This window comes from Dipteris shenzhenensis, chromosome 26 (genome assembly GCF_047967505.1).
Source record: "Dipteris shenzhenensis isolate YYH24624 ecotype China chromosome 26, Dip_SZ_1.0, whole genome shotgun sequence".
Taxonomy (NCBI): Eukaryota; Viridiplantae; Streptophyta; class Polypodiopsida; order Gleicheniales; family Dipteridaceae; genus Dipteris; species Dipteris shenzhenensis.
Window position 1 is genome coordinate 22,279,817 of NC_141621.1, and position 14,964 is coordinate 22,294,780.

The following is a 14,964-nucleotide window of genomic DNA, read 5'->3' on the forward strand; positions in this document are numbered from 1 at the left end:
AGTGTGCCCAAAATATTTTGGGCTAAATACAGTTGTCCATGTGCTTGATAGAATCCCCACGGGGGGTATTATAAACTTGACATTGGAAGAGGAGTTCATAAGGTTTGAATGTTAGAAGGAAGGGAGAGAGTATGCACACATACTGCCTAACTATACGCTAACATGAATAAGGGAAAAAATGGTATACAGACACTTGTATGGATAGGGTTGGTCCACATATTCCACCTAATATGCTTGGGGCATGCCCTCTATTAACACAACTTTTGGAATTTTCGGAATTGAAAAGATATATTATGGTTGCAAATATAAAAAGTACAAAAATCAAAGTATGTGTCCATAGAGTAGTGGAAATATGTACATCCAAAGTATGTGTCCATAGAGTAGTGGAAATATGTACATCAAGTATAGCTTAACCATCACTTCCCCTTGATTTTGGCAAGTACGAGTTGATGGCCAAAAAAAAAAAAAGTCAAGAAAAAGGGATTTGGTAAGGATAAGTGTAAGTTGTTATTGTCTAGGAACATGAACAAGATCTAACTCACTATTGAGGTTTTTTTGTGATGAAGTGATATGCATCTCAATGTGGTGTATTTTGGCATTAAGATTTAGGTTCTTGGAGTCTAATTGAAGTTTCTTAAATTATCTAAGTAAAAGAATAGACTTTTTAAAAAGAATTTTTATTTCAAATAAGAGACCACATTGCTTCACGTGCAACATTTAAGGATCCTTGGTATTCTATGTTTCTTGATGATAGTGCCATAGTGGGTCATTTCTTGCTTTGCCGGGACAAAGCTACTAAACTAAAACTAAATTAGCATCTATCAATCCATTAAAAAAATTAATATTTTTTCATAATTTAGGCCATAATCCCATGTGCCTTTGAAATTACTAAGTATTCTTTGGGTTGCATCAAGATGAGTCTTTTTGGGCTGAGAACAACAATTGAATAAGAAACATTGGGCCTAGAATTGTCATGTAAATTATACTACCAGATCAGTTGTCTGCACTATTGATAATTTGTGCCAAGGTTTGTTGTCATTTATTTAAAACTACTTCAAAACATTTTGAATGTACATTTCCTATGTCAACATGATAACAACTTTATTTCTACAATCTCTATGCCAAGATCTCCCATGTCTTTCACATCAAATTCTAAAGTAAGCTCTTACTTAACTTTTAGAATGAGCTAGCCATCTAATTAACGGTTTATCAATTCGTCCACTTGAAGAAAACAAAGATTTGGCTAGTTTCAACCCCATTACTTTTGCTCATGAGCTTCTTACCTAGCTAGAAAACTTGTGAGCTTTGTATTTTATCCATGTATTCTATGCATTGTGCATTTTTCTTGTCCACTTTCTTTAAAATTCTCCTACACTTTTTACTTTGTGTATGTTGTTTCAAATAATAACTTAAGTGACAAAAACTAATTTTAGAATCTTATGGAAAGAGTGCTACAAGTTTTGAGAAACACGCAACAATTCTTGAGATTTTAAAATACTTTCTATTTTCTACTTCCCTTAGTTTACTGCTTCAGTTATGTTTTGGATTCCAAAGTAAGGACATGAAACCAAAGGAAACCTTGCAAGTGAATCCCTTGATTTGAAGAAATTCCTAAGAAGGGCATCAATAGCTTTGAGACACCTACCAAGTTTAGGTACTAATATCATAGAGATATCACTAGGGAATAGGTGCCTTGAGAGAAACAGTGACTAGCAAGGTCACTCCCAGTTTACCCATTATATTTTGGTCTCGTATTGACTTGACTATTCAAGGAAGCTATCTATTTTAGCTTTAGATTATCACGGGCTAACGATTGTTATCCTCATCTACAAGATGGAAAACCTAATAAAGACAAACATTATTGAGCATGTGATGGGTGAAGGTTTATGAGAATGCTTGAGACACACATCATTGATATTGAAAAGAAGATATGCCAAAGAGCCCAACAATAAGTAAGACATTTGGTGGGCATGCCACTTTGGATTGTACTTTTACTCTTGGGGTGATCATAGAGGAGGGGTGTTGTGAGCTAGAATGGGATACTCCATGCCTTGCAATATTTCTCACAATGGAGGTGTATGGATCCCACGAGAGGCATTAGATGCCCACAACTATCCCATTTTCCAGGCACCCGGTTTCCCAAAACTAGTGGGTTTCCAACCTGCCACACATTGATGTTGAAGAGATGTCATTGATGTCTCCTAGCACACAATGTCTCCATGTAATCTAATTTCAAAACGTGCTACCCTCATCCATTTAGCTATGTTGAAGCATAGTTGCATGACAACTGGGCATTGCCAAAATAAGTGAAAATAAGGTCTCTCACTTTCTCCCACACATGGAACAAAGGGAGGAAATGTCAGCCCGTTTGCTGTGTTATCATCTCAGCATGTGCCAATATTAAATAGTTTTCCACAAGGTGATTCGGCCTTTGGGGAATTTTACTTAGCACCTAGGGTACCTTGGGCAACATGAGTTTGGCAACATGAGCAATTTCTTTTCTTCACTTTAGTTTTTTTACTAAAACTGTGATATATGGAGGCAAAATTTTGAAAAGGATTCCTCATTGTCAAGGGGCATTGTGAAAGAGCGAGACAGATCTGCAAGTTCAAAAATTGTTTTCTCGACTGCCCATCAACCATTCTCCAGAAGCGAAACCAGATTGATTGATTGGAAGAGCAAGACAGCGAATGAGAAGGAAAGATAGGGAGTGATTCGGATAGAGCACGATTAGTTGATTGATTGCAAGAGACGGGTGAAGAGTCTCCAGTTTCCTTCACCAAGAAATGCAACCCATACACCCCTCAGGTTTTCTAGTACTGTTCAAATATTTCAGTTGCCTCACTCTCCTCATGGAATTAGCGGGAACACTATAGGACAAGGTTTAGCCCATGATTCGGCATAGTTTTGGCTTTACAAGGAATGGCTACTGCGCCTGCATCATACCGCCTTCAGCTTCGATGCGCCGTCAAGCAGCTTCGCGAACGCGGTCTTTATGCAGCTGCTAAGTGGTAAGCCACGCTAAGTACAGTTCAAGTGTATAGTTCAAGTGTATGGAAATCTGGTAAAATGTGTTTTCTTTTAGTGCCGGTAGCAAAATCCGTTGCACATACGATAGTGGTCCTCACAATGGGGTGGCTTCTGCTTGATCAGGGCTGCAGAGCAGCTAATTGGCCTTCCAGATGAAGCAAGGAATTCTGGGCCTTCAATGCTCTTTCCACCCGAAAAGACGAGCTCCAAAAAGCCATCCAGGAGAAAGGAAAGTCTAATCCAGACTGGTGTGGGAAATAATTTGTTGGTAGAAGAGGAAGAAGAGGAGGAGGATGACATTTTTCTCTTGGCCAAATCCTATTTTGACGTAAGAGAATATAGAAGAGCTGCTCAGCTTCTAAACGGTGTCCCAGGAAAAAAAGCATTCTTTTTGCGCTGCTACGCAACATACCTGGTGTGTACATTCGCTTTCCAGAATTGTTGGAATCTCTTTATTAGTACGGTGCGTTGATCGTTTTAGATGACGATTTTTTGTTTGGTAAGGCTTTACTGATCTTTGAAAGAAAGACAATAGTCTGCAACAATTTGCATTGTCGTTGCAGAATATTGGGCTGTGGAACTACCGTAGGAATGCCAGTCATACAAAGGGCTACCTAACCCCTCTTTTTCAGAGCGTCGTTCTGTGTTGTGTGGATTATCCAAAGAGCCCAATCCCTCAAGTTTTTCTAAATAGATAAGAACCACATTGACTTTTGAAAAAGGCCTCAGCTAATGAGGAGAGTAGATTCACATCATCTGCATATAGTAGAATCTGTATTAGGGAACTGGCTAAGGGGTGAACCTGTTCTTCCCAATGACGTGATGAAGGAATCGACATTGGGACAACCTTGTTTGACACCGGTCCTGCTCATGATCTCCTCGGACCACCCAGTCAAAGTTCTGACGATGCACGATACTCACTCATATGGTGTCTGGATTGCCCAAGTGATGTCCTGATTGTATCCTGGATCCAGTAGTCTTTGGAATAATCGGGGCTTGTGGTACTGTGTCAAAGGCTTTGTGAACATCCACAAAGCAATAATACACTTGTTGCTTTCATGACAGCTCTAAGCATGAAAATGTGATCCAGTGTAGCATGATCTGCCCGGAAACTTGCATGCCTTCTAGCTTTGAATCCCTCACACTCCGCAAACCGACTAACCTGAATGGCAAGTGCTGATGCATAAATCTTGGATATGTTCTTGTAGTTTTCCGGGCTTAGAGGAACCCCTGACTATGGATTGGGATAACGGTGTTAAAGGTCCAGGTGTGAGAAAAACAGGTGCAAATCTCTCCATTGAATAGCTTTGCCAAGACCGCAGCTAGGATCTTAATCCAATGTGCAGTGTACTCAGTATATAGCCCCTTATGATCTTGGCTCGGCCATTGTGTAGCTTGAGAGTTGCATGCTTGATATCACTGGTGGTGAAGAGTGAAAAAGAGGTGGGACAAGGTAGTTGTGGGTGTTCTGGTGTAGGCTGGTGAGGGACATCATAAAGGGTGGGTGTGTAAATGTGCCAGATGATTGGGTCTATGAGAGGGGATGTGGATCTCGGCTCGAAAGAGTCCACCAAAAGTCCTTGGAGTCATTGCTAATTCTTCCTCATCTTGACAGATAAACTCTCTTTTCTTCCGATGGGCCAAATGGTGATACTCTCGTTTGGTCTCTATCTCACTTGGAAAATGTTGCTTGGTCTCGAATCTGAGTTGACGGCACAATACCTTACACTCATCATCGTACCAACTATTGCAGGGGACTAATCCAATGGGTGGTGGGTGGGTAGATCGAGTCGTGTGAGGGAAAGACTAGAGAGCAACATCATGTAGGAAAGGGGTGATAGGGGCGGCTCTATCCTTTAGTAGGGGGATATCCTTGAGGTCATCAAGCATAGGGGAAAGGTGGATGGTATAAGCGGTTGCTACTTTGTGATTAAAGTGGATCTCTTGGAAAGTAGTGTAAGTGGATCTCTGTGATTAAAGTGGATCTCTTGGTATGCATGGGCAGCTCTAGGTGTGGGAGGGGGGGATAGAGAAGTCTGTGATGTGGGAGGCAAAGGTAGGGGATCCCATGAGATAGTCAACTTCACTGGATCCTCCTCCATGTTGGAAAGAACAAAGCCCACCGAAAAACAGCATTGTAGATGATCAGATCACGCATCTTGCTCATCTCTATGAAGGTGTGCCGATACAAAGTGACTGGGGATTGTCTGTCTATGAAGACTCGGGAGATACTTGTCTCATATAAATCAATGTTAGGCAACAGAATCATGTTGTACTGAAAATCAATAATCGGTACCTGGTAGTCGACAATCTTGGAGTTGAAGTCTCCAAGAAGGAGAACTTCCCCGTGACTCGAAAAGTCCATGTCCCCCTCCTCTGAGAGCTCTCGGGCGAGGTCTCTGGAGGACAATAGCAGATTACAATGAAGGTATCCCTCGATGATATGTTATGGATGTGAATCTAGAGGAATCTGGCATGTGGGTTGTGTTGTTTCATGGTGATCGTCCCAATGAGAGATGATTGATATAGAACTGTGACCCTGCCTGATCCATGTACTCCGCTTGTCTCTTTGATCTCATCTTGGTAGGGTGGTTCCCATGTGTACCCACAAATTGGTGGCAATGGGCGCTGTGGGCTCTTATGAGTCTGTGTGTAGAATACAATATCATGTCGTTTATATGATTACGAGAAGTTCCGTGGCTTTGACCATAAGGTTCCATTACAGGTCAGGGTCTCGGTCCCATGCTCGTATCTTAGGCATGTCAATGGTTCCTCGTCCAGGGCGCGTCATGAGTTAACCCTTGTGTACTATTGCCCACTTTCCCTCCCTACGAGTGGCATCTCAGGGTTGTAGGAGGGCTTGCCTCTCTCCCCTGCTTGTAGAGGAGTAACATCCTCATCCATGGGTGGTCATGGAATTCGAGCCTATGGTGTCTCTAAAGCAAATCACAAGGGGCTGATCTCTAGTGAGGTCTTGTCCGACCTGCCATGCTCCCTTTGGCATCCCCAAGGTGGAGGTCACAAAGGTTGTGGTGTTTGAGATGGCGGAGCTGGTGCGTGGGACCCCACAACCCCGATATTGAGAGCGTTACTGGCTCGCTGCTGCTGCTCAAGTAGAGTGGCTGAAACAGTTGCATTTGCAGTCTCGGTCGGGTTTCACGACAGCCACCTGCTTGGAGGTCTCCTCAATGGCGGTCTAGATTGTGGTGACCTCTACCTGGTGTCAGAGGTCCTCCATCTCCTTACAGAGATCAGCGGCATCTACTTGGGCCATGATGGTGTCATGTCTGAGAGTGTCTATCTGTCACAGCTGCTCTACCTCTTTGGCCCACATGTGATGCATCTCCATAAAGAGCTGCTGTAGCTCCTGCAAGATGTCCAGGGGGCAATGGGTGGGTAAGTGTATAGCATAGAGGAGGCGGGTAGAGTATGACCTGGAGAGAAACCAGCCATAGTTTGGTATGGCATAGGGACATTGCGTGGTGCTGGGGGGTTTGTGACCTAGGGGGAGAGAGGATACATTGTGTGAGTCGCAGAGGGGAGAGAGTTTTGGGGGGGGGGGGGGGGGGGGCTGCGTTTGAGAGGCCTTAGGGGCTGGGAGTCATCAGTTGGTGATGCTCAGGCTGTGATGCTGAGGTAGAGGCTGATGTGACTGTAGGTCCAGCCATAGTTTGGTATGGCATAGGGACATTGCGTGGTGCTGGGGGGTTTGTGACCTAGGGGGGGAGAGGATACATTGTGTGAGTCGCAGAGGGGTGAGGGTCTTTGGGGGGGGGGTGGGGGGGGGGCTGCGTTTGAGAGGCCTTAGGGGCTGGGAGTCATCAGTTGGTGATGCTCAGGCTGATGCTGAGGTAGAGGCTGCTGTGGCTGTAGGTCTAGGTACAGCAGTGCTATCTGTCTGAAGATCGCTGCATGCTCTCTTGCTAAGTGGCTCACATATTTTTGGGTTGAGGGTGCGGTCAAAGTGGACCTGGATACGAGCAAGTGTGGCAGGAACTCTCCTCTCTCCCTGTGACTGGTGTGGTAGCGGAGATACAAAAGGCCAGATATGTGTGGTTAGCTCCGAGTGGGGGAGGGGGTACTGTGACGTCATGTATCCTCGAAGCAAAAGCTAGTGGGCCTAGTAGGTAATCCACGGTGCTTGCCCTCTCGTCGTGTAGGAAACAAGTGGGCCCCCCAGGTGATGGCCATCTCTGAAGGCCATTGTAGATGATGAGGTCGTGGACAGCTCCCAACTCAAGTAAATCTCGTCCATACGCTGTCACATGTGAGGCATCTGCAGAATGTCTTAGGAGCCCGAGATCTGCTGCATCTAGCTCCGGAATCATGTGGGGATCTTTCTCATATGTGAAGTCTAGGAGGCCCACTTGTCTATCTCTTGTCCTTGCATTGCAGTCCCCCAGGAGGAGGGTGTCTCCTTGCTTGGAGAACTCTGTGATGGCATCATGTATCATCTCAAATGGACTGTGTCCCTCTGTAGTGACCTCATGAGCATATGGTGACGTATCCGGGGGGAAGTAGCATACCGCAGTGAAAATCGGTCGTGCATCTAGCAGTTGGACTTGTATCCACATATGACGTGCATGCTCCTCTTTCTGTACCACAAATATAAGTGGTCTCAAATGTGTTTTGAAAAGGACAGCTACGTCTCCAGAGCCTCGTACCCAACTATCTCTCCTCAATTCTCTCCTATGAGGTGACTCCCATATATATCTTGTCACTATGGGCAGCCCTCTCTCTGGGCTCTCATGTGTCTCGGTGTAGAAAATAATGTCTCTATCTGTGTATGTCTCTGAAAAGCCTCTTGGGTCGGATCAAAGGGTGCCATTACAGTTCCAAACAGCCATGCTTAATATGCCTTGTGTCTCTGTCTCATAGGTCCGACATTGTCATGCACTATGCGTATCTCCTCCACCTCTTTCTGCCCTTTCTCGAATGATTACCTTACCATCTCGATATACAGCCCATTTTCCTTCCTGTGAACTGAACTACACTTCAAGACGGGATTCTTGTGAACTGAACTGCACTTCAAGAGGGGATTCTTGTGTTTTCTTAGATCTTAGACTTTCTCAATCTATTATAAAAATGCCTCACATTGACTCAAACATTTCTGATTTGGCAAAATATGGAGTCATTTCTTTCCAATTCCATAGATTTTCCCACCTTTGTACAACTAAGGAGTCTTTTATCACTCAATGTAGTAATTTGATCACTTTACTATTACACAAGAGGTATAATCCAAGGAAAATAATGAAAAAAGTTCACACATTCTTAGATATGAAGTCTTTTATCTATGGTGTTTCGGCCTTAGGTTTGTTTAGAATGATTGAACATAAGCTGAAAACAAAAAGCGGGGAGCTGAATAGCTCGTTTTTCTTTTAGTTTCAAAAGAGAGTTTGTTTGAGTATACTTGTGCTTTCTAAGTTAGAAATGTATTTTTGCCTCTTTGTAGAAACGAGACATAAGTGTAAAGTGCCATTTAACTTTTTATGTTTTAAATAAGAGAGAGAGAGAGAGAGAGAGTTTCTAGTTTTTTGGAAGTTTTTGTTTCTTGACTTGCTTGTTTATTTTTGCTTAAGTCACCTACTTCGTTTCTTCTTTATTTCTTGTTTTCATTCTCTTTTGTTTTTTTGACGTATTTTAGTAAGCACTGGGTTTGCCCAAGAGACTCTGCAGGTCTTTAGAAACCCAGTATAACTGCTTATGCTTAGGCACTGATGACGACATAAGTGTTGCTTTGCTTGCTAAGTATGTCTTCCTTTTGCTTTTCTTAAAAGTTTTTGTTTACGTCTTTTTTCTTCTCTTTTATTTTCTTTGTAGATTTTTGATCTTTAGAACAACAAAAATTCTAAATTTGTATGATTGGACTTATTCTAGTCTTACAAAGGTATATACATTTTCCTTCCTGCCTCACAGCCATTGTAGTATCCCGTAGGATAGAATAGATGCATCTTGCAAGAGGTGTGTGAGAGCACAATGAAAGAAAGATGGTAGATCTCTATTATGATTGTGAGAGAGAGGACTCTCTCTTATAGAAAGGGGGAGAAGGTAATACCTTTCCTACATAGTGGCAATCAGCCCCTACATCAGTGGGAATCAATCCCTACATCAGTGGGATCGCCTTTGTCTTACATCATCACTTAGGTCACACACTAGACACATCATAGCACTTGATGTGCCTTTATAACACACACAAACACACATGTGACTCCCCTAGATGCACACATGCACCATAGAGCAAGCCCTTGATCATACTTAGCCCAACAAACCCTCCCTCAAGGGTTTGCCTCTTGTAGTGTCAAGGATACATCTAGTCTCATAGTTTCTCATGCCATCTCATGGTGGTCAAGGATTAATCTATGGCTAGGATCTCATGCTAGCAAGGGTTCCCAAGGGTGTGAGGTTCACAGAAATGGGATAGACAAAACACATATCACATGGTCTACATCATATGGTGACCAGAGGTGATTTTACAAAAGACATAACATATGATATTCTTTTTGGAGTACTACTCCAGGCAGAGAATCTCAAAATTTGACAAGTGATGATAAACAAAAAATTCAAAAGATAAAGTGCCTAAAAAGCATAGTCTTCATTTTCTTCATTTGCTGATGGAGTTCTTCCTTCAGGCATAATTGCTTTGTTGTTGAAGTAGTCGTTCTTTTCTTTAGCTTTTTCTTTTGTAGACTTCTTTCCATTCACAACATTCCATATCTTCTTTTTCATAAGCATAAACTTGGCTTTTGTTTGCCAAGTATGGAAACTAGTTCCATCCAACTTCTCAAAAAAGGTCTTAGCTTCCATGGCAAGGTCTTACCCGAGGGCAGTGTCTAGTGCCTTACAAGTGAAAATATGAGCAATAAAAAATAATCCTTCAAAGCATTTAGAGTAGCAAAGACTTGTAACCAAATTCCATACTACAAAACATAATGGAAATGATGCTTCCACTTGCATGCTTCATAGAGGTGGCTAAATGAAAGTATTCCAAGCAAATCCAGGTATAGCAGCTTAAAGTAAAGCTGTAGCCACAGTTGTACTGATGCTATTCAACACTTTAAAACATGAGAAATGCTAAAGTAGCATCTAATGTAGCATCAAACTCACAACATTGTCAAAACTGTCCAAAACAGAGCAAATCTAGGTATAGCAGCTTAAAGTAAAGCTGTAGCCACAGTTGTACTGATGCTATTCAACACTTTAAATCATCAGAAATGCTAAAGTAGCATCTAATGTAGCATCAAACTCACAACATTGTCAAAACTGTCCAAAACAGAGACCAGAACTTGGGGGGCTTGTATCTCACTCTTCAAAGCAAAGAAAAGAGGGCTTTCTAGGTAGAAACAAAGCTGGTATACCAGAGAAGAACCACTGAGGAGGAGAGGCGAAATGCCGCGTCACGTCGCCATAGCTAGCAGCTTGAAAGTCGATTGGTTTTTTTGCTGTTTCTCCCTCCCTGGTGGACCATTTCCCTTCAAATCTGGACAGGAGCTAGCTCATACTGTTGTGCAAGCTTGGCTCAGAGGAATTTTGGAATGGCTACTCCAGCAAGTCGCATTGCAAGAAAAGGCGTCAGGATGAAAACGACTGTTGTGTAGTTTCGTGGGCAGCATTCTCTAATTCCTCTGACATGGAAGTTCGCCCATATGAAGGGTCTCTCCAGCCAGAAGGACCCCGAGAATGGTTGCTTGTAGGTGGTGAACTCAGCTCTCAAAGATTTGGGGAAGAAGGAGAAAAATGGAGAAGATGAGAAACTAGTAGTTTATGCTAGAGATAGCAGCTAGGCTAGATCTAGAACCTAAAGCTCTGATACCAATTGTAGGATCCCTTAGGATAGAATAGATGCATCTTGCAAGAGGTGTGAGAGCACAATGAAAGAAAGATGGTAGATCTCTATTATGATTGTGAGAGAGAGGACTCTTTCTTATAGAAAGGGGGAGAAGGTAATACCTTCCCTACATAGTGGCAATCAGCCCCTACATCAGTGGGAATCAATCCCTACATCAGTGGGATTGCGTTTGTCTTACATCATCACTTAGGTCACACACTAGACACATCATAGCACTTGATGTGCCTTTACAACACACACAAACACCCATGTGACTCCCCTAGATACACACATGTACCATAGAGCAAGCCCTTGATCATACTTACCCCAACAGCCATCACTCGAGTCATCCCCTCCTATGCTCTTGTTGTAAGAGTGTGAGATCATCATCCAAGTAGGTTCTAGTCCCCTTCACAGATGCCCTCATACTCATGAAGGTAGATTGGTCTGCTAGTGTCCTAAGTCTCACAATCATAGGTCTTGTTGGTGCATCATCCTTTCCTACCCTGCAAGCTGCCTCGAAGGTAAGATTGACCCCCATTTTAGTGATCAATGCTTGGGCATCCACCACAACTGTGAGGCCTCTAACAAGGACATTTAGTGCTATACTATTTCTTCTCTTCTCTTCCTCTAAGACATCGGAAATAAACTCTTTCTTTGTTGGGGGTGCTTTGCCCTTATTGACCACTTCTTTCCATTCTTTCATCTCAGCCTGTCCTTTGTCTATTTGTATAGAGAACTCCTCATGTTTCCCTTGGATTTTCATATGTAGGGCAGCCATCTCTTTCTTTAGCTTTTCATTTTCTGTTTTCAGCATATTCAGCTCCTCATTAAGAGGTGGTTGGATCTGTTAGAAAAGACCCAACAGAGGGTACACACAGCGGAAGACTGATAGTAATGCCCAGGAGCTCACACAATGTGATGTGGGGTGTGTGGAATCACAAACTTCTTTACTTAATGTGCATAAAATAGGTGTGCAGACTCATCAATAGACAATGAACCAGCCAGATAGAGAAACCACCAAAATATATATTTCCGTCCAAAACTATGGACACAATACAAAAGAGATAGATCCAGAGTCCCACCAATGGTGTGGTCCTCTGATCTTACCACAAGGTCCTTCTCCTATCAGCTGGCTATCTCTAGACTCGAGCCCGCGTGCTCCACCTCGAGCGTAAGTAGACTTTCCGTCCAAAGATCTCAGCACCTTGCTGCCCTAGTAGACAGCCTAGGCTCAGCCCCAAGTGAGCTCAGTCTGCAGCAACTTTGGCCCTGCTTTGCCTCCTGGATGTAGGCCCAAAGATCAGGCTTCTGCTGCTCCTGCTGCTCCTCTGTTTGCTGACTTGCTGGATGATGAAATGAGGCCAAGAGCCTCTCCTTATATAGGCCCCAAGGGCCCCTTGAAATAACCGACCAGCCAGCCCTAAATGGGCCGACTGGCTGGTCTGTTTGGGCCGGCCAGTCTGCCCCAAAACCAGCCCTTTAAGGGCTCCAAAACCGGGGCCTTTTCTCCCACACTTCTAGGGCTTTTGGCCCTCCAATCTAGGCAAGGGCCCAGCCTATATAAGGCATGCCACTGCCCACTGTCAGCCCCATTTGCTGCTCCACCAGGCCTGCTGGTTCTGCCCTCTGCCAGGTTCTCCCCAGCCACGTGTGCAGCGCCATACACTGCTGATGTCATCGTGCCCTGCCAGGTCAGATCTAGGGCTTGCTGTCCCCACCTTCTGCTCCTTCCACAAGTTCCGTCCTTTGCAGCCTTCTTCTCTTGTGAGGTGCTGCCCATGTGGCAGCCCCCTATCTCTTTCTTCTCTGGGCATCTTCTGCCCTAGGTCTCCCTCCCCCACGCTCTCCTCATTTGGGGGCTTACAGATGGGGAGGTGACCTTTCCAACACCCCCTCTCACCGACACATCTCGGCCCAATGCCAACACGTCGATGATGATGCTCCAGTAACTCCCTGGTCGTTATCACAAATCTCCAAAACTAGCTTCTTCTACACATCACGGGAGCAGCACCATGATTTTCCACCCAGCCAAACTGCCAAAGCTTTCCAGCAAGAGAGAGAGAGAGAGCAATCTCTAAATCACGTAAATCATCAAATTCTCCACTTCTCTCACTAGCCTTGACAGACCCCAATTCCCTAGATAGATCTAGATGCCACATGTCATCCATATAGGGCCTTTCTAATGCAACATTTCACCCCTCTCTTGGGATGCATTTAATTCCTTGCCCCTAGGCACATTCTTTGCACTAGGCCCTTGGTCTCAGATCTATCTAGTCTGGTGCTATCAGCCCTCATCTAGGACCTTGACATTAATCCCTCCCGATCATTTACATAAAGCGCAAACACATATATTACAAAGATAGATCCTATAAGGGAAATGTCGACTGATTCTTCCGAGGTCATGCTACCTCGGCTAGAGCGTAACATTCCTTCCCTCTTCAGACATCAGCGTCCTCGATGATGAAGTCTGGGAACACTCTCCGCAACTGATATACGGATTCCCAGGCAGCTTCGGATAGAGGCTGACCATGCCATGCAACCAACACCGTGGGTATCTTCCGATTTCGTATTTGCATTGTTCCTCGGTCCAGGATTCTTGTTGGTTTGCGCCTTGCAATATCCTCTATCTCCTGAAACAAAACCACACCTTCGATTAGTGAGTCACCAGTATGTAAAAATTTCTTTAAACGTGAAACATGAAAAACCGGGTGCACCTTACACCCCTGTGGCAATTCTAATTTATAGGCTACACTGCCTATTCTCTTTAGAATTAACCACGGCCCACAGTATCGAGGTGATAACTTAGCACACTCTCCTGAAGTCAACGACTTCGAGTGCGAAGGAATTCTGAGAAAAACTTTTTCTCCTTCTTCAAATACTCTTATAGACCGATTTTCATCCGCATATACCTTGGCTCTATCCATAGCCTGGCGGATATTAGCTCTCGCAAGTGCTAGCATCTCCCGCATCTGAACTACAAAGTTCGCGGCACTAGGCACTTTCTGAGGTACTGGTCTATAACCATAGTTCAGCTCAAACGGACTGAACCCAGTAGATGAATGTTTTCTATCATTGTAGGCAAACTCCAACAATGGCAACCACTTATCCCATGTATGTTGCCTCAATGACACATATGCTCTCAGCATATCCTCTAAAGTCTGGTTGACTCTCTCCGTCTGACCATCCGTCTCAGGATGATCCCCACTACTCATTCCCAACTCAGTCCTTAGTGTCTCAAATACCGCTGTCCAAAAATGACCGGTAAATCTAACATCTCTGTCTGACACTATGGATCTAGGCAATCCATGCAGACGAAATATATGTCTAATGAACAAATCCGCCACTTGCGGGGCACTAACAGACTCTCTAGTCGGAATGAAGTGAGCCATCTTGGTTAGACGATCAACCACCACAAGGATTGAATTATACCCTCCTTGTGTTACAGGTAGCCCTACAATAAAATCCATGGAAATGCTCTCCCACTTACTTAGTGGTATTTCCAAGGGCTGTAAAAGTCCGGGTGGCTTCACCCGCTCGGCCTTACTTACCTGACACGAGAAACACCGTGTCACATATTCATGAATATGCTTTTTCATCTTTGGCCAAAAGAAATCTCGCTTCACGAGATCATATGTCTTCTCGACTCCTGGATGTCCCGCACACGGGCTATCATGGCATTGTCGAATGACTCTCTGCCTGAGATCATTCTGACCAGGTACTACAACCTTGCCATTTCTAACTAGCATACCATCCCTTATGGTATATCTTGCATAAGTTTGGCCTTTTCTGGATGCCAGGTCATCCTTTTCACTTTCCCCGGGTTTTAACACATGAGCTTTAGGCCATAAGCTCTGGACAAACTCGTCCACCTTTTGAGTTTCTTTGATCTCGGTCATTAGAGCACTCTCTAATACCGTGAAACTCAGGTTGTGCATAATGCGAGACAACGCATCAGCTACCTTATTGTCTTTTCCTCTTCGGTACCGAATCGTTAGATTAAATTCCTGCATGAGCTCTGCCCACCTCGCTTGGCGGCCCCTCAAGTCAGGCTGCTTACAGAAATGTTTCAGAGTATCATGATCTACATCCACATAAAACTCTGAACC

General features: G+C 44.0%; 1 protein-coding gene across 4 annotated transcripts in view; it reads left to right on the forward strand.

Annotated features, from left to right (window-relative positions):
• Positions 1-2,561: 2,561 nt before the first annotated feature.
• APC8 (anaphase-promoting complex subunit 8) overlaps positions 2,562-14,964 on the forward strand; it is a 34,079-nt gene continuing 21,676 nt past the window's right edge. For all 4 annotated transcript variants that reach the window (XR_015543551.1, XR_015543552.1, XR_015543553.1 and 1 more), the window contains exons 1-2: positions 2,562-3,011; positions 3,154-3,445. Coding sequence is in view for 1 of the 4 variants with exons in the window: in XM_087397447.1 (XP_087253573.1) it covers positions 2,923-3,011; positions 3,154-3,445 (381 nt within the window). In the remaining 3 variants the exon portion in view is untranslated. The remainder of the gene's footprint in view (positions 3,012-3,153; positions 3,446-14,964) is intronic.